General features: G+C 38.8%; 3 protein-coding genes across 3 annotated transcripts; 1 reads left to right on the top strand and 2 right to left on the bottom strand.

The window, feature by feature from the left end:
• The first annotated feature begins 1838 nt into the window (after nt 1–1838).
• On the top strand, nt 1839–8028 carry LOC130710669 (chaperone protein ClpC, chloroplastic-like). The gene is made up of 10 exons (XM_057560011.1): nt 1839–2050; nt 2439–3020; nt 3712–3827; nt 3938–4063; nt 4173–4358; nt 4587–4802; nt 5484–5701; nt 5999–6074; nt 6161–6250; nt 6546–8028. The coding sequence occupies exons 2-10, from the start codon at nt 2456–2458 to the stop codon at nt 7722–7724; spliced, it is 2772 nt and encodes a 923-aa protein (XP_057415994.1). The 5' UTR covers nt 1839–2050; nt 2439–2455; the 3' UTR covers nt 7725–8028.
• Nucleotides 8029–8843: 815 nt separating this feature from the next.
• On the bottom strand, nt 8844–11873 carry LOC130715547 (pentatricopeptide repeat-containing protein At1g71210, mitochondrial-like). Its single transcript, XM_057565664.1, has one exon. It carries the CDS (start codon nt 11726–11728, stop codon nt 9122–9124), a length of 2607 nt encoding a protein of 868 aa, XP_057421647.1. The 5' UTR covers nt 11729–11873; the 3' UTR covers nt 8844–9121.
• An 879-nt stretch (nt 11874–12752) lies between these two features.
• On the bottom strand, nt 12753–19113 carry LOC130714438 (dual specificity protein phosphatase PHS1-like). The gene is made up of 11 exons (XM_057564335.1): nt 18784–19113; nt 18422–18511; nt 18105–18247; nt 17234–17435; nt 16855–17031; nt 16582–16742; nt 15100–16183; nt 14594–14743; nt 14267–14494; nt 13752–13909; nt 12753–13456 (listed from the first exon to the last, which is right to left on the bottom strand). The coding sequence occupies exons 1-11, from the start codon at nt 18802–18804 to the stop codon at nt 13096–13098; spliced, it is 2775 nt and encodes a 924-aa protein (XP_057420318.1). The 5' UTR covers nt 18805–19113; the 3' UTR covers nt 12753–13095.
• Nucleotides 19114–20709: the final 1596 nt, after the last annotated feature.

Genomic DNA, 20709 nt, shown 5'->3' with positions numbered 1-20709 from the left:
ATTTACTAGAGCCTTCAACCATGTGGACTTTAGCTTGAAAATTAGAGGCTTGCAAATTCTTTTGAGAAAGACGATGTTTTTCCTCAATACGCAGACAGATAAGCAACTCATCAAAAGTAAAACCTTCAGGCTTATGTTTCAAACTTCTAGCAAAATCAGACCAAGAAGGAGGCAATTTTGAAATCATGAAGGTCACAAGCATGACATCAGGCAAAACAATTCCTTTCAGTTTCATGTCATAAACAATATTTTCAAACTCATGGATTTGATCTGACACAGACTTCTTATCAACCATATGAAACTCAATCATTTTTTCACAAGAATAACGACTTAACCCTTTCTCAGCTGAACCATATTTCTTTTCAAGGGCTTCCCATAACTCAACTGCAGTTTTGGTATGACAAAATATTTTATAAATATTATCAGACAATGCACTCAAAATACGACCATGACACAAGATATCTTTATCTGTTGCATCATCATTAGCATCCTCTTTAGTACTAGCAGGGGTTTTAGTACCATCAATTTCAACAACCTCTTTAGATGATGATGTTGTTTGTTTTCCAGTTTTAGAACCAGAAATCACAGAGAACAGACTCAACTCAGTAAGCCAAAATTTCATTTGTTGTTGCCAACAATAGAAATTTTCACCACTGAATTTTTCAGGTTTGCTAGACATAGCCTTAAGCATTTCCATAGCAGACATTTTGAACAGAACAAAACACAGAAGATGTAGACAGAATTAAAAATTTTTCTCTCTAAGAATGTTAGAAAAAATTGATCAGTGGAAAACACAAACAGAAACTAAACACGTGAAAACCAGCAGACAACAGACAAGGCAGGAAACAAGCAATGCAACATAACAGACAAATAAGCCTATAATTAAAATAACAAGAGAATGAGTTCAGAGTATCCTGGGTTGAAGCACGCTAGGCGCTGTCCTTAGAGAGAAAACGCCCCAACTGCACTGGGTAGATTAAGAACTTGATGCGCTCCTCTCCCAAGATACGTCAACCCGTTGAATCTATCGTGTGCAGCGATAGATCCCTGAACTAGATGAACAAACAGTGCTCTTTGAATATTGATTGATGAAAAACCAGTGAAAATTAGGGGAAGAAGAAGGCAATAGTATGTCCTGTTTTTTCTGAGTCTAGAAAGCTGTATCAGGACTCCTTTTTGTAAAGCTTTTGTGCCAACGTGCAGCCAGAGAAATAGGCAACGTGAGGAAAAAAAATAAAGAACGTGTAATGGGAGTGGAGAAAGTTTTTATCAGCTATAAAAACTGAATTGTAAAACAGAATCCCTAAAAGTAGGATAAGGGTTTTGAAATAAAATCATATCAGATAGATAGCTTTTAAAAATAAAATATCACTAACATAAAATAGGATTTAAATTACCTAGATATGAAATTTTCCAACAGATTTAACTCTCGCGCTCCACGTTACTTATTACTTATTAGGTAATTCTATCAATTTTACACATGTTTGTGTTTTCCTCATTTACTTTTGCCAATTTTTTTTCTATTTCTTGCTATGGATTGTCACATAGTCCCATGAAAAAATCAGTATTTTATTTTAACTTTTTAGGTTGTCTATTTTTGTAAAAATATAAATTCAGGTCGTCAAATTCAAAAGTTAATAAGATTTTCTAACTACTTAATTAAAATTCTGAACTCGAATTTCAGGATTAGATGATAAAAAAAATTAAAAATAAAATTAAAATCAACCATGTTATCTTTTTTAAGATAAGATGTAAAAAATAAGCTATGATGGGCTTTGATGAGACATGGGCCTATAAAATACCCACGGGCCACGCAAAGAAAGTAGGGCGGTGGAGTTACATGATCATCATCATCGTAATTCACACACCACGCTTCTTCACATTCATACTTAACGTTGTTGTTGTTGTTGTTGTTGTTGTTCTTGAAACGAAGACCGCACTTTATCTTCTTGTTCTGGTTACTCTCTCCTTCCTCCTCGCCGGACCGTACAATCACCTTCATTCTTTCTTCTCTCTCAATTTTTTAGTACCAAGTATTCCAGGGTTTCTGGTGAGTTTCTCTTTTTGTTCTGCACTTATTGCAGTTTTGGAACTAGGTTCTGTCTCTTCCCTTTGTTCTGTTGTAGGGGTTTATCTTGCGCACCACATGTTTGATAAATTGTTTTTTTATCATCAAGATAAACCGAGTTCATTTTTCTCTTTGTGTACTGTTATCCTGAGTGCCCTAGTCATTAGTCTGTGCACATTCCTTGAGTTGACTTTAAAAACTGTGTGACATGTAGATTGATTGTTGATACTTGATATGCCTTAATGTTTTCATAGGATTTTTATACTGTTGATATGCTGAAGAAACATACACATTTAGTTATCTGGGTGCATTTTGTGTAATTTCAATTCAAGTGTCTTACTTGTCTGTTGACATGTTTTCATCAATGCAGCGAGCAATTCAGGAATCATGTCTAGGGTTTTGGCTCAGTCAATTACTATCCCTGGCTTAGTGTGTGGGCGAAGTCATGGTCATAATAACAGGTCCACAATGTCGAGAAGATCTCTAAAAATGATGTCTACCTTACAAGCACCTGCGTTAAGAATGTCAGGATTCTCAGGACTGCGTACTTATAATAATTTGGATACAATGTTGAGACCTGGACTAGATTTTCGTTCTAAGGTGTTTGGTGTAACTACCTCCCGAAAGGCAAGGGCTAGCAGATGCATACCTAAAGCCATGTTTGAGCGTTTCACGGAGAAAGCAATCAAGGTTATTATGCTTTCCCAGGAGGAGGCGAGACGGCTGGGTCATAATTTTGTTGGAACAGAACAGATCCTGTTGGGTCTTGTTGGTGAAGGCACTGGTATTGCTGCTAGGGTTTTGAAGGCTATGGGGATTAGCCTTAAAGATGCACGCGTGGAAGTGGAAAAGACCATTGGAAGGGGTAGTGGATTTGTTGCTGTTGAGATTCCATTTACTCCTCGTGCAAAGCGTGTTTTGGAACTCTCACTGGAGGAGGCTCGTCAGCTTGGTAAGTGCTATCCTACCTTTACCCACAAAGTGTTTTGATTAATGAAAAGTTTCTTCTTTGTAATCAACCTTACCAGTTTGCCTTGGTTTTCGTTTGTCTTTGTTGTTTGAAAGATAGTGGAAGTGATTTGGTTATATTTTGTTTGTTAAGGTGCATTTATCTATTTTACTTGAAGAGTAACCTAGGTTTTGATGATTAATGAAAATAGAGGAAAGAAGTAAACAGGTGATAATTTTCTTTTTTGGAATCATCTGTCCATTTCGGACCAGTTTTCCATAGTTTTTTCTTTGGTCTTTGGTGTCTGAAAGAATGTAGAAGTGATTTGGTCCTGTGCATTTATCTATTTTACTTGAAGAGTCACCTAGGTTATTGATTTTATAGAAAAAAGAGGAAGGAAGATAGTAACAGGGCATTGGTAAACTACCTTACTGTATAAAGTTTCACTCACAATCCCCTAAAAGTGAATGGAGTGGAGAGAAGTGTGAAATAGGAAGATAAGAGAGAGAAAGTGAGAGATTTGATGGATGATATGATTGAAAGAGAAGAGAGAGATAGATAGAAAGTAAAGGTTGACATGAAGTGAGAGTGTGGTAATGAAATGAAGCATATCTCATTTTATTTTGGGGTGGATGTATGCAATATTTCGTCTTCACTTGATGAAACAGTTGGGCTTACTCCTTGAAATTTTCAGGTCACAACTATATTGGGTCTGAGCACTTGCTTTTGGGTCTTCTTCGAGAGGGTGAGGGTGTAGCAGCACGTGTTCTTCAAGACCTGGGTGCTGATCCTAACAATATTCGCGCTCAGGTTGCTATTATATCCTCATTTATTCCTTTTCTCACATACTTCTATTATATATGGATACGTCTTATATCTTTAATTTTTTGTTAATCTTGTACACCACTGGGTGGGAACAGGTTATTCGCATGGTTGGTGAGAGTAACAATGAAACGGCTGGGGTTGCTGTTGGCCGCGGAGGTAGTAGCAATAAGATGCCAACTTTGGAGGAGTATGGAACCAATTTGACCAAGCTAGCAAATGAGGTAATTACCAGTTCCTAGTTTTCTTCACGACAGATAGGAGATAGGTTTTTTGTGTTTTTAAAAGCATACTTATTTTCTTCCACCCCCCCCTAAAAATAAAAAATCCCAGGGAAAATTGGACCCTGTTGTGGGTAGGCAGCAACAAATTGAACGTGTCATTCAAATTTTGGGTCGTCGTACCAAAAATAATCCTTGTCTTGTCGGCGAGCCTGGTGTTGGAAAGACAGCTATTGCCGAAGGTCTTGCTCAACGGATTGCAACTGGTGATGTCCCTGAAACCATAGAGGGAAAGGAGGTTAGTATGAATTATTTTACGTTGGTTTCATTCAGGGGATTTGCTGTTGTATTATCAGCTTTATTACCAACTTGCTTGGAGCACCCTGCCTTATTTTCAGTCATTGGATTTGTGATATAAATTTTGCATTTGTTTTTGGTTACGTATTTAATATATTTATTTAATTATTAGATTTGGTGTTTTATCACACTTTTGGGGATAATGAAAGTTTCGTCTTTGCATGATTAGGTAATAACCCTTGATATGGGTCTACTTGTTGCTGGAACTAAATATCGTGGAGAATTTGAGGAGAGATTGAAGAAGCTAATGGAGGAAATCAAACAAAACGATAATATAATACTTTTCATTGATGAAGTTCACACACTAATTGGAGCTGGAGCAGCTGAAGGGGCGATTGATGCTGCAAACATATTAAAACCCGCTCTTGCCAGAGGGGAACTACAGGTAATATTTCCCTTGACAACACTGTTTATTATCGAAGAAACACATTTTTAACAGTTCAATCTAGGTTAAGACTAATAGCCTAAAAATTCAAAATGATCACCTATGAAGCATGGGTACTTCATCTTGGCTGCTGTATATGATCCAGTTACATACCCGTGCCTGGCTTTTGTTGGGTACTTAAAAATATGTACCGGGTAAGTTCCAGATAAATTTTCTACATATAAAAAGAAATTAGGTACTGTTTGGGTAAATTTTGGGTACTTCTTAAGTACAGATTAACCAAAACTAAATATTTTTTATCAGCTTTTTTCATTTTATGTATACAAAATGAAACCCCTACCCGTATCACACACCTAAGGACACTGATACCCTATCCTTGCCATCAATCATATCTAACAATTGTCTTGTTCTTTCATGGCCAATGCTCGCCTGCATTGGATGATAATGGATAAGTTAATAAATCAAGTTTCCTCTCTTGCGTCGTGCATAAATCCTCTTGTTTTACCTATACCTTATTTTTTTTTTATAATCTTGTACCTTGTACCCGCACCTGGTACTGGTACAGTAGACTTATGGTGAAATGTGAAGACATATGGTTATATAATGATTATATCTAGACTAAACATGCCACTATTACTTATTTGGAACTGGTCCAAAAAATTGTCTGGGTATTATATGCAGTGTATAGGAGCCACAACACTGGATGAATACAGGAAGCACATTGAAAAAGATCCAGCTTTGGAAAGGCGATTCCAGCCAGTTAGAGTGCCGGAGCCAACCGTGGATGAATCCATACAAATACTGAGAGGACTTAGAGAACGCTATGAGAGGCACCACAAGCTCAGTTATACAGATGATGCTCTTGTAGCTGCTTCACAGCTGTCACATCAATATATCAGGTTTGTCATAATTTATACATCTGCACTTTCTCTATTCATTTTCCTTTTCATTTATGCTGTAAGGGAATATTTCTTTTAGTTGTTATTTACATGATCAAACTGAACTTTTCACTGAATTTATGTTAATCTTCTGGAATATAGCATTATGTCTTTGAATTGTTGTCCGACAATTATTTGAGACTGTGATTCAGTTGTTTCATATAAATGAATCTAAGTTCTACTTTATTATCTTGTTATTTTCTTAATGTTGTGTATCTTTGATAATTTCTGGCTTATAAAAAATGGTGCTTCGTGCAGTGATCGGTTTTTGCCTGACAAAGCTATCGATTTGATTGATGAAGCTGGTTCCCGAGTCCGTCTTCGACATGCACAGGTACATTGTTTCGCTCCCCTCCCTGAATCAACAGTTAATCATTTGTCTATTGTTGATCTAATTGGACCATATTTCCATATTTACAGTTACCTGAAGAAGCAAGAGAGCTTGACAAGGAGGTCAGGCAGATTGTGAAGGAGAAAGATGAAGCTGTTCGCAACCAAGACTTTGAAAAGGTAATGCTTTTATCTGAGATTTAACTTGTAACGTTTTCAGGATATAATACAACCTTAGTCCAATGAGTAGCCTTGTTTGTCTTCAAAAAGTGATGTTTTACCTTTCAGTGAACATTGAGAAAATGTAGGGTTTGTTTTTTTTTTTTTTCAAAAGTTCTGATCTATTTCTAGTTTATTGAGTGTAAAGTGCATGTAGTGTTTTTATTCTTGTTCAATTATACCAATTACGTCTCCAAATTCACTCACTTTTTGGCTTATAATTTCCGGGCTTGATGATACATGGTTTTCTGAACAGGCTGGAGAGCTGCGAGACAGAGAAATGGATCTTAAGACACAGATCTCAGCACTTATAGAAAAAGGCAAGGAGATGAGTAAGGCAGAGAGTGAGGCCGATGGTGCAGGTCCAGTTGTGACTGAAGTTGACATACAACATATTGTGGCCTCCTGGACTGGTGTTCCTGTTGACAAAGTATCGTCAGATGAATCTGATCGCCTTCTCAAGATGGAAGAGACATTACACAAGCGAGTTATTGGTCAGGATGAAGCAGTAAAAGCCATTTGCAGGGCTATCCGTCGAGCCCGGGTTGGACTGAAGAACCCTAATCGTCCAATTGCAAGCTTTATCTTTTCTGGGCCAACTGGTGTGGGGAAGTCCGAGTTGGCCAAAACACTGGCTTCATACTACTTTGGTTCTGAAGAGGCCATGATTCGGCTTGACATGAGTGAATTTATGGAAAGGCACACAGTGTCCAAGCTCATCGGTTCACCTCCTGGATATGTTGGTTACACTGAGGGTGGTCAACTGACTGAAGCAGTCCGACGCCGTCCCTACACTGTTGTACTCTTTGATGAGATTGAGAAAGCCCATCCTGATGTATTCAACATGATGCTTCAGATCCTGGAAGATGGAAGGCTAACAGACAGTAAGGGGAGAACTGTGGACTTCAAGAACACCCTTCTTATAATGACATCGAACGTTGGAAGCAGCGTGATTGAGAAAGGAGGACGTAAAATAGGATTTGACCTTGATTATGATGAGAAGGACAGCTCTTATAATCGAATCAAGAGCTTGGTGACTGAGGAGCTAAAGCAGTACTTTAGGCCTGAGTTTTTGAATAGGTTGGACGAAATGATTGTTTTCAGGCAACTCACAAAGCTGGAGGTGAAGGAGATAGCTGATATAATGCTGAAGGAGGTATTTGACAGACTGAAAACCAAAGAAATTGATCTTTCAGTGACAGAGAGATTTAGGGATAGAGTGGTTGAAGAAGGTTATGATCCTAGTTATGGGGCAAGGCCTCTAAGACGAGCCATAATGCGGCTCTTGGAGGACAGCATGGCAGAGAAGATGCTTGCTGGAGAGATTAAAGAGGGTGACTCTGTTATAATTGATGCTGATTCTGATGGTAAGGTGATTGTGCTCAATGGTAGTAGTGGTGCACCAGAATCACTGCCAGAGGCTCTTCCTGTGTAACATGGTGGCCTTGCTAACTTGTTTCTAGTTTTTTAAATTTATACACTCATCTGTTTTAGCTGTCAACTTTTTTAATTGAACTGGTCAGGTTTGCCCAATGTAGCCAACATAGCAAGCCAATCGGTTGGAATGAATGATACACAAGGCTTTGTTTGCCATACCTTGGATAGGTAGCATCAATGAACAATTTTAATGAAAGCACATTAAAAAAATTTCACTGCCCTAGCCTTAAGGTCTTTTGTTAATGTATAATCGCAAATTGTTGGATGATAATATGATATTGATAGGTTCTCACTAGATTAAATTACTGCCGCCAAATGATTAGGTTATGTTTGGATATGCGTTGATAATAATACTAACTTTGAGAAAGTGAACGTAACTCATTTTATAAATTGAGATGAATGTGCTTTTATATTAACTTTACTAACATCTAAACACACTAACATGTTTGGTTTAATATTAATTCATTTAGAAACACTTACGTTATGACAAAAGCTAATCATTAAGCATGTCACATCCGTTTATTTCAGTTATAATAAATTGATTTAACTTATTCAAAATACAAATAGTACTTTATCTAATTGATTATGAAAATTGAAAATAATTATAAAATAATAATAATTATCGATAAGCTTAGCATTATATTTTTTAATCTCTAAACAATATTACAAAATAATTATATGCTCCCGCGTTGTTGGTGTCTTATTTTAGTAATATATTAAATTAAATTAAATCTAAAGTTAAGAGGTAGAACCGTCACATAAAAAATATTTCACTCTTATTTCATGTCACATAAACAATTTTTAAGGCATTATAACATTCTCCTTGTTTTATCTTTCAACTTTTAAATGATCATTTTCACTTAAGTAACATTTTTAACTTCAACAGCATCCAAGACATTTTCCACGTCATCAACATCCAAGACATGAACCTCTAATAAGAAAAAAATTCAAAATATAACCAAATGAATATAGTTTAACTAATAATGTTTAGTTAGCATACCAAATCCACCTCCACCTTGTGAGATTAAGTAGGAATGAGAGAGAAATGAATGATATAATTTGTGATTGACAGGAAATGCAAAGAGAAATAGAAAGAAAAATAGGTGGAAATGAGATGGGAGAGAAAGTGAGGTGTGTATATATCATTACTCATAAAATTACACTACAAGTTACAAATATGACATTTCAGCTTTAAAGCCTCAATAATTTTTGTCGTGTAAGAATTTTTAGTATTCTAAAAATATAACCATCAACTCTTACTCCATTGCATTGAGTTTGCAATCCGGTGTCCAGGAATTCTACACTCGAGATTTAACATTTAGAAGTTAGCAAAAAAATCAATTAAATATAATATCTTACCAGTGACCCATTTTTCAGCACATCAATTTATTCTCCTTAAATGACATTTCTAGTATTCTCTGGTGGATTAAATCCTTTTTTGAGCATTTCATGAACCCATCGCTTAGCCTCATCTTTCCTGCCATGATTTGAGAAACCATGTGCCATGAGTCCATAAGTCCAACGATTAGGCTCAAGACCCCTTTGACACATCCTATCAAACAACTCACAAGCTTTGTCCATATCATGATGAGTTAGTTTCCTCATCAACAAATTGTAGGTGTAAATGTCAACTGGAAAGCACTTAGCTATTAATTCCTCCAACTCCTGAATAGAATAGCTTACTCTGAGACAGCCAGAAAATGCACCAATGATCAAGGTCAGCATTGAACTATCAAGAAACTCCCCCTCTTTCTCTCTTCTTAAATCTACACATGAATGATAGACTTCCGGTGATATCATTGAATGAAAAAGAAGTACATTGCCAAGAAAAGAAGTTAACCGACGTCCTGCTTTCTCATACACATTAACAAGATTTACTGCTTCATAATATCTTTTCAATGAGCAAAGCTTCTGCACAAGAACCTCATAGCATTCAATGCTCGGATTTAATCCAACTTTTAACATTTCAAAACAGAGCTCAAGTGCAATGTCTGCCTTGTCAGACTTGCAGAGACCAACAATCATGCGATTATACAATTTTGTGCTCACCACAACCTGGTGCCTGATATCATTAAAGAAACGCAGAGCATCAGAAATCCTTCGACTTCTAAAATAACTCTTCATTACAAGGATTTGAGAAGACGCATTGGTCATGATGCCATTCCTTTGCATCAACTCAAATACTTCCCTAGCCAAATCAGGCTTATTGGCATGCATAGCTCCGTCAATGAAACTGTTGAAAATATCACAATGAGGTTTACCATGAGTCATCATCTCCAATAAATTGAAAAAACGTGTTCTTGGATTATCCATATGAAGTAAACAATGAAGAACATGTCTATACGAGGAACGCTTTAGCTCATAACCCTTCTCTTTCATTTCAACAAGAAGACGAGCAGCAATGTCTCCCCTATTTGACTTGATAAAACCCATAATCATCTTGGCGTACGAAAACCTAGCAGTTACTTTGTCAAGGTCCCCACGCATCAAATAACCATCTTCCACTCTTCCAGCTCGGCATAGAGCCGATACAAACCTTGAATATGTGGAAGAATTTGGCATAAATCTCCTTTCTAAGGCAAAATCGAGCAAGTCCCACATCTCATCAATCTTGCACTCTCTACATAAAGCATTGGCAAGCGTTGAAAAGGTCCGCCTATCAGGAAAATAACCTGTACCAGAAGAACTTCTCAACACTCTGTATGCCTCCTTAGGGCACCCATCCCAACACAAAGTAAGTATCAAATACTTGTAAGCCATGTAATTGGGAGACAGTCCAAACTGAGACCTGGAATTGAACAATTCTAGTGCAACATCGACCATCCCCAGTTTACAAAAAAAGCACAAGACAGCATTCATGGTAACCATATTAGGTGGAATGCAAGTCTCGTTCATATCCATCAACAATTCATATACATCTTTAAGCCGGTTCTCTCTCAAAAGCCTGCCAATCAAAATGTTATACCGAACCTTGCAAGGAACAAACCCTTCAGAATCTCTCTTCTGCCTAAAAAACTCAAGTGCTTCATCCAATCTCCCACCCTGCACAAGACCCCTTATCCACACACCATAAGCATTCTCCAATGGAAGCGATGTCCCAAACTCGCTAACCAACTCAACAGCACGCTCAAATCTATTACTCTCACACAATACACCAATAAGAAAACTCAACTCAGACCTGTGCAACTCCTTTCCACTACCCACCAAGCCATTGAGATGAGCTTCCGCCTCCTCCAACCGACCTTGCTTGCACAAATGCTTAATAACAATGACATTGGTCATGTGGCTCTCGTAGCCCCTCATGCAAATCTGGTTGGCAATGACATCAAATGCATTGTAACAGTTGTTCTCAGCAAGAGAATTCAACAGAATATGGTAACCAAACCCATCCAAGTCCAAACCCTGAAAGCGCATTCTGCCGAGCAGGTGGAGTGCAATGTCAGGTTTCCCAGCAATGGCGTATCCGACGACGAGGGTGTCGTGGTAGCGAGCCCTGTGGGGGAAGCTGCAACTCCTGAAGTCGCGGAGGAAATCGAAGACAAGCGGCCGGAGCCTGGCGCACGAGAGGATGCGGAAGATGGCAACGAAGGTGGTGCGGGTGTGGTAGAACCGTGGCTGGCGGCCGGCCCAGTCGAAGAATTTGAGGCATGAGAGGATGTCGCCGTCGTCGCCGCCGTGGCGGAGGACGCGGAGGACGAAGGTTTCGGAGAGGGGGAGGGAGAGTGCGGAGAGTGCGGCGGAGAAGTCGTCGTCGGAGGAGAGGATGTTGTAGATGCGGATGAGGAGAGGGTCCTGTGATTGGTGGCGGGTTGTGAACCAGGTGTTGATGGTGTCGGCGACGTCGGTTTTGGAGATGGCGAAGGAGGGAGGTGGAAACGATGAAGATGATGAGGGTGAAAGAGAAGAACAATTGTTGGAGAAGAGTGTGAGAATGGAAGAGAAGAGAGAATTGGGTTTGTGTTTGGTGACATGATGATGATGTTTGAGTGTTGATAGCATCATGGGAATGGGGATCTTGGTTGGAAAAATGTAATGGATCTTGTTTCTCTTCTGACAAACTAAGATGATGCTGCCATTGCAATTGCATTCTGTGTTTGTGTCTGGGTTTTTGTGGGGTTTAAGATTTTGGTTGAATGAAAGGGTCAAATCTACTATTGATCTTGGTAAATTCAATCCAATAGTTATCATTTACCCAAGTTATACTTCTAACCTTGTTGAGTGTTTTTTTTACCGGAGGAAAATTAGCAAGGGAACATGGACTAGCTAACTGCATCTAGATATAGAGATGCATAAATAAGTCTCTTTCAAATTTGAATTGGAGTGTCACATCTTCCCGCTTTATGAGATAAATGATCCGATGTGTGATTCATTTCTTGCGCGATATAAGAAACTGAATACTTGTAAAACATCCCTCTCTTGCCCCATCATGCTCCTAATATGACCAATAACATCCCTGGCCCAATAGGTGCCAACATCTCCATTAGATTGTAAAACAGTCATCACACAAGCACACCACATACTTGATATTAAGCACCAACGCATGCTTGAGTCCCAGTTCAATTGCTGTAAGTTCTGATAAAAAAGCATTGCCAGGTCCACCACCTTGTTGAGTGTTGACCAAACCAAATGTTTTTAACATCTAATAATATTTCTTCACTATTTTTCTTTGATGTTCTATCATTTGATAAATGAATGAATTGTAAAATCAAATATAGGAGATTGAGCAATGAGTTTTTTTTTTATTTGCAAAAATTGAGAATAAAATATCTAATATTTAATTGTGAATTTTTCTAATATGAATCAAAAGATTGTTTCCAACATATGATTTGATACATTATAATTATAAAATAATTTGGAAAGGAAACAATGCGATGCAATGTGAGTTTTCACTTTGATTATTATCTCTATATTTGATACTAATATTCACTATATTTGAGTTTCCACTTTGATTATTATCTCTATATTTGATACTAATATTCACTATATTTGAGTTTTCAATTTCATACCGAACCAGATATATTAACACTTTAATATATGATCAAATGCTTGCTTTTGATTGCAATATAGAGTATGTAGTACATATATATTCCATGATTCTTAGTGTATGAAATCATCATAATAATTCCCTAACTGACCACTCTGTTGGCATGTGAAAATACTTGCTTATGAGTTATGACTTATGACACGAACAACAACACTTCCAATGAACAAACTCCAAGCCTATATTCTACCTACACTTAATAGAATAAAAGCTATTTGCTAAAAAGTATAATTTAAAACACACTTTGGGGATTAGCTACTTATGTTGCCAAAATTTTCACCCCACCCAGCATCTAATTCGCCTGAGTAAAATGTAGAGTCTCTGGTTTCTATTGATCTATTATGGAGTGGGAAGATCTTTGTGTGGGGCTGACACTTCCGCCACGGCTAATCTTCAAAGCTGTTAATGCCTTCTGAATCTCCATTGTCATGGCACTATCTACACTCCCAGATGACAGCTTTCTGTGTGCTTTCTGCAGATGCAGCTTGAGTGAGCTGCTGCTTAGTCCAGCATTTTTTCCGCAGACCGGACAAACTTTCATAGTTGGCTTCCTCTGCTGCCACTCCATTGAAACCTTCCCATGTAGTTTCTGATCCAATTCTTGTAAGATCTTTGCAAAGCCATCATTGGGCTGCGCTCGCCGGTGTACTCGTTTCAGAGCCTGCCATGCTTCTAATAAAGTATACTTCCTGCACCATGAAAGTTTTCAGTTCAAAAATAGTCCAAGATGCCACTCACTGACCAGCGGATCAGGATTCTCTTATGTGGAAACTTTCTCATATTCTTCCATTGTCATAAAGAGATACACATAATGTTTCACTTGACATGATCCTGTGACATAAGAGGATCTCTAGGAGTAACAATTTTAAATATCATATAACGTGAACTTATGATTGCTAGATGGTGAATTATAACTAGATTGTTTATCATCTAATTGATGACTGCATAGCTAAATATTTTTATAAATTTTTCATGTTTACTTACTTCCTGAGCATTAAGTAAGCAAGGACCAACGCAACACTTCTGCTTCTCCCTTCAAAGCAATGAACTAAAACTCTCTGGCCTTTTTGTTCAACATAATCTATAAAATCACATGCTTCTTCAAATATGTTGTTGATGTCAAAATCTTCACTGTCACACACCTGTTAAAATGGGATTGTAAATAAAACCAATATGAATAAATTCCTGAAAGAAAATTAGAAAAGGATATCATAGAAACACAGAAGAACATGTCATATTGAATAGCAAACCCATTTTTAATCAAGAGAGCATATTGCTGTATCAGAATACACTATCAAGCTAAGGAAATAAAAAAATATTCATGGACATGCACCTAAGAACTTAAACACAAGAAGTTATTCCTTATTACAGTGAGAAAGCAACAACTTAACAAGGAAAAGCAGAGACATTAATCAAGCACGAGCTCAACTGATTCTCAGATCATCTAAATCTCATTAAACAAGATGAAAATGAAAAATAGACAAGTGAATATGACTTACTGAGAAATTTTTGTACTCGAATAGATCAGGAAATTGAGATTCAGATTGTCCGATCTCATTGGTACACAAACACAAAATATACGTGATTCCCAAGTATTGCAGTGTGTATACGGATCTTGCCGCCAGTGCTCCACCAATGAACAGACTACTTGTAACAGCAGATGGTCTCTCTGTACTTGCAGCTTCGGATATCAATGCAATTCTCTCAAGGATGTGCTCTAGTCTGACCTGAGAGTTAAGAAGAACATGCATCATAAATAAAAAATCCCTCATTAATAAAATGAGTTTAAAATACTTTAGTTTTGAATCTATCAAAGTAAAGATAACCTTGAGTTCATATGCATCAACAGCACTGTTATTATCACTACCCTCGAAAAATCCTGAATTGAAATTGTTCTCCTGGCATAGTTTGACGGCGTCATTTTTAAGCATTTCATTCCACTGTTCCAATTCCTTACTAGATTCAGCATCAAAAACCTGGAAGTCATGAGACAGTATAAAAGTCATGAACATTGCTCTAGTATTCTTATTTGCCAATTACCGGGATAAAACTGGGGGAAATTGATTCAGAAAAATACATGTTCTTACTCAAGAACACAAAAAGAACTCATGGTCAGAAACATGAGCATTGTCCACATCAGTCAATTTTGTGCATAGACATGCAATTAAGTCATGTTAATTTGCATATTAAAGAAATGTGTAATTGGCTGATTATTTATGATATCCATAATGTAAAATGGAAAAAGTGCACCCAAAAAAGAAATCAGATTACTCCCCAGCAGCACCGAAATCATATGACTAGAAAACAAGGTCTTATTACCTATGAGACCAACCTTGGCAAATTTATTGAAGTCGCGGAGCTTAGCTGTCAGGCGCAGATTACGAAGTGGCTCCCCATTTCCTTTCGAGAACTTTCCATGCCAATTTTCTCTTGACATAGGAGTAGAGTCATAGCCGTCTCTATTACCCAAAGATGATGCCCTACAAGCAGTTTTATGTGATTCTGTGTCAGTAAAATCCTGATGGTTATCATTAGCAAGCCTCTCCTTACTTGTTGGAGAGGAGAAACAACCACCAGGAGCCAGTGAAGGTGAGTCAGGAATCAAAAAATCGTCTTTGTCAGATTCCCCCGCAGATATTTTGCTTACAATGTTCATAAATGATCGTAATAAAGTATCTAGTCTTTGGTGAAGAGTGAGTAGGAATATATGGAATCCCTGCAGATCTCTAAGAGCATCACGGAAGCCTGTCCTGAATGCACGGATTACTGATCTCATTTCACTTGTATGTACATCAGTTGTATCCATGTCTTCTGATGGAGGACAACCTAATTTCCCTCCAGTTATATCATATAACAGGTTAGAGGCATATCCAGAACTATTCATCAGCAACTCAACCAACTTAGGGTAATTAACCTGATCATTTGCGCGTTTCCCCGCAGGGGGTCGCCGGGGAACACCGGAATCAATTGCTACGATGTTATGGTCAGCAGAAGACAGTGATTCTTCTGATGTTTGACGTCTAAGGCTTATGTCAGTGGATCTTGGTGATTCTGTGATCTCTGAAAGATCAGAGGTTTGTGATATCAAGCCAGAATCATGAGAGCTGAGTCTGCTATCAACTGAAGTTGACCTTCTTTCATTTTGAAGTGCCTTAATCAACTTCGGTTTGTATCGATTAATTGCAGAATCAAAAGCTGATCCTAGAGTATCTGTATTTGCTGAGATCATCTTTTCGGCCGACAACAAATTTGCACAATTCCCACGCCATCTAAGCACCCGGCAAGGGAGTCTGTCTTCATTTCTGATGACAAGGTCCAGCATCAGTACCCTGCCAAGAGCTTCTGATGTTCTTTCTGCAGATTCCCATGACTCAAATGCACTGGAGTTGTCAAGTAAAGGTGAACCATGTACATAACTGCAAGAAGAAAGGGAATCTTTAGAACAAACAATCAAAATTTATTTTGTAGAGAACAGCGATGTCAAGAAACTCCTCATAGCATGCTTCAGAAACTGACCAAGGAAAGAAATACAAAACACAAGTATCAAGAATGACACTTGCTTTGTCACATGAAGAAATGGAACTTCCATATATGAGAAAGAAAAAACATATTCCAAAAATTTACTTCAGGCTTGTCAGTGCTCAGTCAAACAGTTCTGAACTGAGCTTATTGAAATTCAATGAAAAAAAAGACAACAAAGTAGCAATGTCTTGTTCATTTAAGAGGTGGTTATTGGATATGGCGAAGCAAGCAAAGGTATTCTGTGCTGACATGTTATGAGCCTGATCACATTAAAATAAGATTTGGATCATACTTCATAAAAAAGAGACATCGGCTAAGCTCAAGTGCTTCTAAAAGTTCAAAACACGTCACTTCACCAATTTCATCACCCTCAGAATTTGCTGCTTCTCTAGCCTTTTCTGCAGCTTCCTTTATTTGTTGCCATTCTGGACTAGTATTGTGAATGACTCTAGCCTGCACACTCCATATAACAAAAGAGAATGAATATGGTAGTAGCGTAAAATTACAGCCGGATAGCCTAAGCTTGAAGAAGCGGTACTTATATTACAAAACCAAAGGGAACAACCTGTGGAGTTCGGACTCCCAACCACTTGGCGAATTCATAACCAAGGCGTTCAGACTGTGTTGCCATTCTTGATGATGCTATCTTTATAACAGCTGCTGCTTCTTTTGGAAAAGTGTCAGAACTCCCAAGGCAATTGAAAAAGGCAAAGAAGACAACCCCTCCAGAATTTACAGTTACCTATGTGCACAAAACTGAGGGGAAACTGAGACAGAAATTTTGGAAAATAATACACAATTGATGCATGTTTACTTTTCTATAATTTAGTACGACAAAGAAAACACAACACATGAAATGATTACTGTAAAGGCTTTTATTACACAAAAAAGTATTATATTAATGCTTGTACATGGTGAGTATTTGAGTATAGAAAATGATGAACCTCAAGAGGCTTGCACATTTCATCCTCAGAATGTTCATTGCTACTGCTGTGTTCGGTGTGGTGCAGCGACGAGAGCGTGTCCCAAGAAAAGGAGCTTGATTCAATATCCAACATGGCAGCTTTCCCGAGCCTCTCCCACAGGCTAATCTCTGTTTGATCAGGGTGTAGGTCCCCTTTAAAGTCCTCAATCGATTCTCTGATGCTGAGCACAAACTACAAGCATTAGCAACAGACACAAGGCTCACTTCAAAGCCATGACAAAAATTGCCAAGGCATTGAACAAACGCCTTACATACTTATTGATTGTTTGTAAATCCTTCTACAATTGATTCAAAAGTCAGAATTAGTGTGTATTTAGATCGACGTTTCGTCACAATTGATTGGAAAAATTGATTATAGTAAAAGTGAGCTGAAAGTGAAGTGCTTTATGTTTGGATATATTATGGAAAAGTGATTTTTATTGGGTAGCGTTGTGAAGTTTAGTTGTAAAATATCATTATTGATTATTCTCAACGCAAAAAGCTACTGTCTCTAGTTTCTACCAGAATTGATTTTGAGTTTGAAATCAACTCTCCAAAATGACTCCCGAACATCAACATTCATCTCATCCATAATTGATTTTACCCTACCAGAATTGATTGGTTTCCGCACGGGAAACCAAAGACACTCTCAATTCTGGAGAGAAACTTTTGTGACCAGTTTCTAGGTGATCCAAACATGTTCAGTTACACACTCACTTCACATGCCCTATTGGTTCCCCAAGGAAGAAACTTCAAACCTATAGCATCCAACAATGTCTTGCACACTAGAATTTACAGAACCAATGACAGTTGCAAGAAATGAAATAGAATGGCAAGTAGTTGTAACTAACCAAGAACTAGAAGACATGGTGATAGAAAGGCGGCGAGGGAAGCCAGAGGAACGGTATTTGGCAGTGCGTCTACGAACCAATTGGAGCCATTGCGTGAACCTAAACGCAGGCCCTGCAGTGATATCTCCCAACATATACAAAACCTGCATTACCCAGTTCCCAAATTCCCCAAACAATGTCAAAAAGCTTCCAACTTAGAACTTCTATCATCAATCCCCATTCTCCAAACAACGCCAAAAAGCTTCTAACTCTGCACTTGCAGTTTCAAAATGCCATATAAATTGGAAATGTATAAAAAAAGAAAGAAGTTAACAGACCCGAGAAGTTGCTGTGAGAGGCAATGGAACCTCAATCTCAGCCTCACCCTCGTCACTTTCCAGTTCCAATTCCCTGTCTTGGCCTTTGCCCTGAAATGCCAACTCCCACATGCAAAGATGTTGAATGTTAAATGCAAAAGAGAGAGCAACCAACCAGATCCAATGATGGATCTACAGCTACCAGTGAGTGCAGATCACGATCACAATACAATAAAGAATGCAATTGTGTGAGGATCTAAATTAGAATCATGATCATGATCACAAGCATTGTAGTTGTTGTTTTACTACTAGTTTTTTTCTTTTTCTTTTTATAATTATGCTAATTATACATGTTTTGTATAAGAAAGAAAAAGGGTGTGAACCTGCTTTTGCTCTTTTGCCATATGGTGTTGGTGTATGGTATACAAATATATGGTTTTTGAGGGGATGCAGAGTCAAATTGCAAGGGAGAAACGCACGGAATAACAGGCACAGTTTTCTCCTTTTTTTTTAAGGGGAGAGAGAAAGTTGGGAAGGTTATGTATGAAACACAAGACACAAAACAGCAAGTTAGTTCAACTGTCCAATGCTGCTTAGCAGAATACAAGGTTGTATGTATGCTAACAAACAGTATAGAGTAGAGTATGGTAGTAGAAGAAGGAGAACTAGAAAAACTTGATGAAGATGAAGTTGGGTTTAGGCGGTGAAAGAGAAAAATAAAAAGGTGAGTTTGGGAATATGTAAGATTGAGGTTCCAGCAAAGTGAATCATGTCTATCATGGTATTACCACCTTTATTTTTAATGATGGTGATAGATTCCAAAATGAATAGAATATAATAGTGATGTCTTCAGATATATTTGTTCTCGGAATGAACATTCAAGAGAGGTATAGTACCTAGAGGTAGAGGGATTGTGCCAAGAGAGAATCAGAATGAGAGAGAGTATGCTAAATTTCGAGTGTTATTTCATCCAATGAGCCAAAAAAGTCCCCTACACTTGATAACTACCTCCTATTTATAGAGCTTGGGTACTACCTATTGGGCCAATTGGGCCTCCGAGGTCAAGGCCCATCTGAAGGCCAGGGCCCCGCCTCAGGGCGGGATACATGCTGGGCGTTGCCCCTCTAGGGGCTCGCCCAGTCCACTAGTCCACAAGACACCGAGCTCGAGGTACGAGAGCTAAGGGTGTCTTTTAAATGCTTTTACATATGTCTTACAGTACACCAGAATCTGCACTGCCAACATGGCTTGAGAAAAGAGAAGTAAACTATATCGCCAACATGGCGTGAGCAAAAGGAAACCTGCATTTTCAGTTACCCAGTCCACTGACTTGACGAGCAACCCGAGCTGGCAAGTCCACTAGTCCACAAGCGGCGAGAACGATTACTTCGTATTGGCGATAAATTGGAGCAGGTGTATGATCGTTCGCCGGCGGAAAAGGTGGCAGGCATGGGTCATGTGCTGATCATTCAATCACCGACTGGCGGTAACCCGGCGAGCGACTGAACTTTGTTGTTGGTGTCACCTGCCAGGCGATGGTGTTTGATCCTTATAATGGCGAGGCTTTTCGCGCTTTCCCACAAACAATAACAATTGGGTTTGACAGCCAAAAGATGAAGGGCGAACGCCCTTGGTCCGCAAGTCCACAAGCTCGAAGCAGGAGAGCGAAGTGTGTCTCCAAAATGTGACCGTCAATCTCTGTCCCCTTGTGATTCCCCTAGCAGGTCGCCCGTTGCCACTTTCCACTTGGTACGGCGTTCCTCGGCTGGCGGTTTCGACCAACGCGCAGGAACTATTCCCACGCTTCTAGTTGCAATAGCTTCCCCGCCTAGAAGATCACCTAGCCACGCTACTTGGCGGGATCAACAAAGGATGTATAAAGCGTGTAGGTCGCCGACATGGCGCAAATGAAACACAAACCGCCAGTAGCGCAAGGAAATACGCAAATACATGAATCTCCGATTGACGCGGGACCTAGAAAGATGGTGTGGTGGCCCGCCTCATATGACGTGACTCGCTGAATAGAAGCTGGCTCGCCTGGTGACATGGTCTCCCGCCAATCTCCCCCGCATCCGCCCCTCGTAGCATCTTCATGGATCAAGTTGCTTCCTGGGCGAGCCCCCTAATATGGCGAAGGGACTCAACCAGTCCACAAGACACCGAGCTCGAAGCATGAGAGCACAATGTGTCTTCAAGCTGAAGTCGCCGCCGCATCGTCCCTAGGAGAAGATCCGCCCAGCACACATGCTCCTTCACTCGCCATAGTCTACAAGTCCACCAGACTCTGTGTCCAAGTCATGAGGAGTAGG

The sequence above is a fragment of the Lotus japonicus genome, chromosome 4 (assembly GCF_012489685.1).
Source record: "Lotus japonicus ecotype B-129 chromosome 4, LjGifu_v1.2".
NCBI classification, from domain to species: Eukaryota; Viridiplantae; Streptophyta; class Magnoliopsida; order Fabales; family Fabaceae; genus Lotus; species Lotus japonicus.
The sequence above is the reverse complement of the archived record's forward strand: the minus strand, read 5'-3'. Positions and strand labels throughout refer to the sequence as shown.

Excerpts from the sequence above, each read along its gene's own strand:
- LOC130715547 (XM_057565664.1), bottom strand. The coding sequence starts at position 11,728 with ATGATGCTATCAACACTCAAACATCATCATCATGTCACCAAACACAAA.
- LOC130710669 (XM_057560011.1), top strand. The coding sequence starts at position 2,456 with ATGTCTAGGGTTTTGGCTCAGTCAATTACTATCCCTGGCTTAGTGTGT. Across the intron at positions 3,828-3,937 it reads CTAACAATATTCGCGCTCAG|GTTATTCGCATGGTTGGTGA; the intron begins GTTGCTATTATA and ends GGGTGGGAACAG. Across the intron at positions 6,075-6,160 it reads TCCGTCTTCGACATGCACAG|TTACCTGAAGAAGCAAGAGA; the intron begins GTACATTGTTTC and ends CCATATTTACAG.
- LOC130714438 (XM_057564335.1), bottom strand. The coding sequence starts at position 18,804 with ATGGCAAAAGAGCAAAAGCAG. Across the intron at positions 16,743-16,854 it reads TGGGAGTCCGAACTCCACAG|GCTAGAGTCATTCACAATAC; the intron begins GTTGTTCCCTTT and ends TGGAGTGTGCAG. Across the intron at positions 13,457-13,751 it reads GCTTACTTAATGCTCAGGAA|GAAGTATACTTTATTAGAAG; the intron begins GTAAGTAAACAT and ends TTCATGGTGCAG.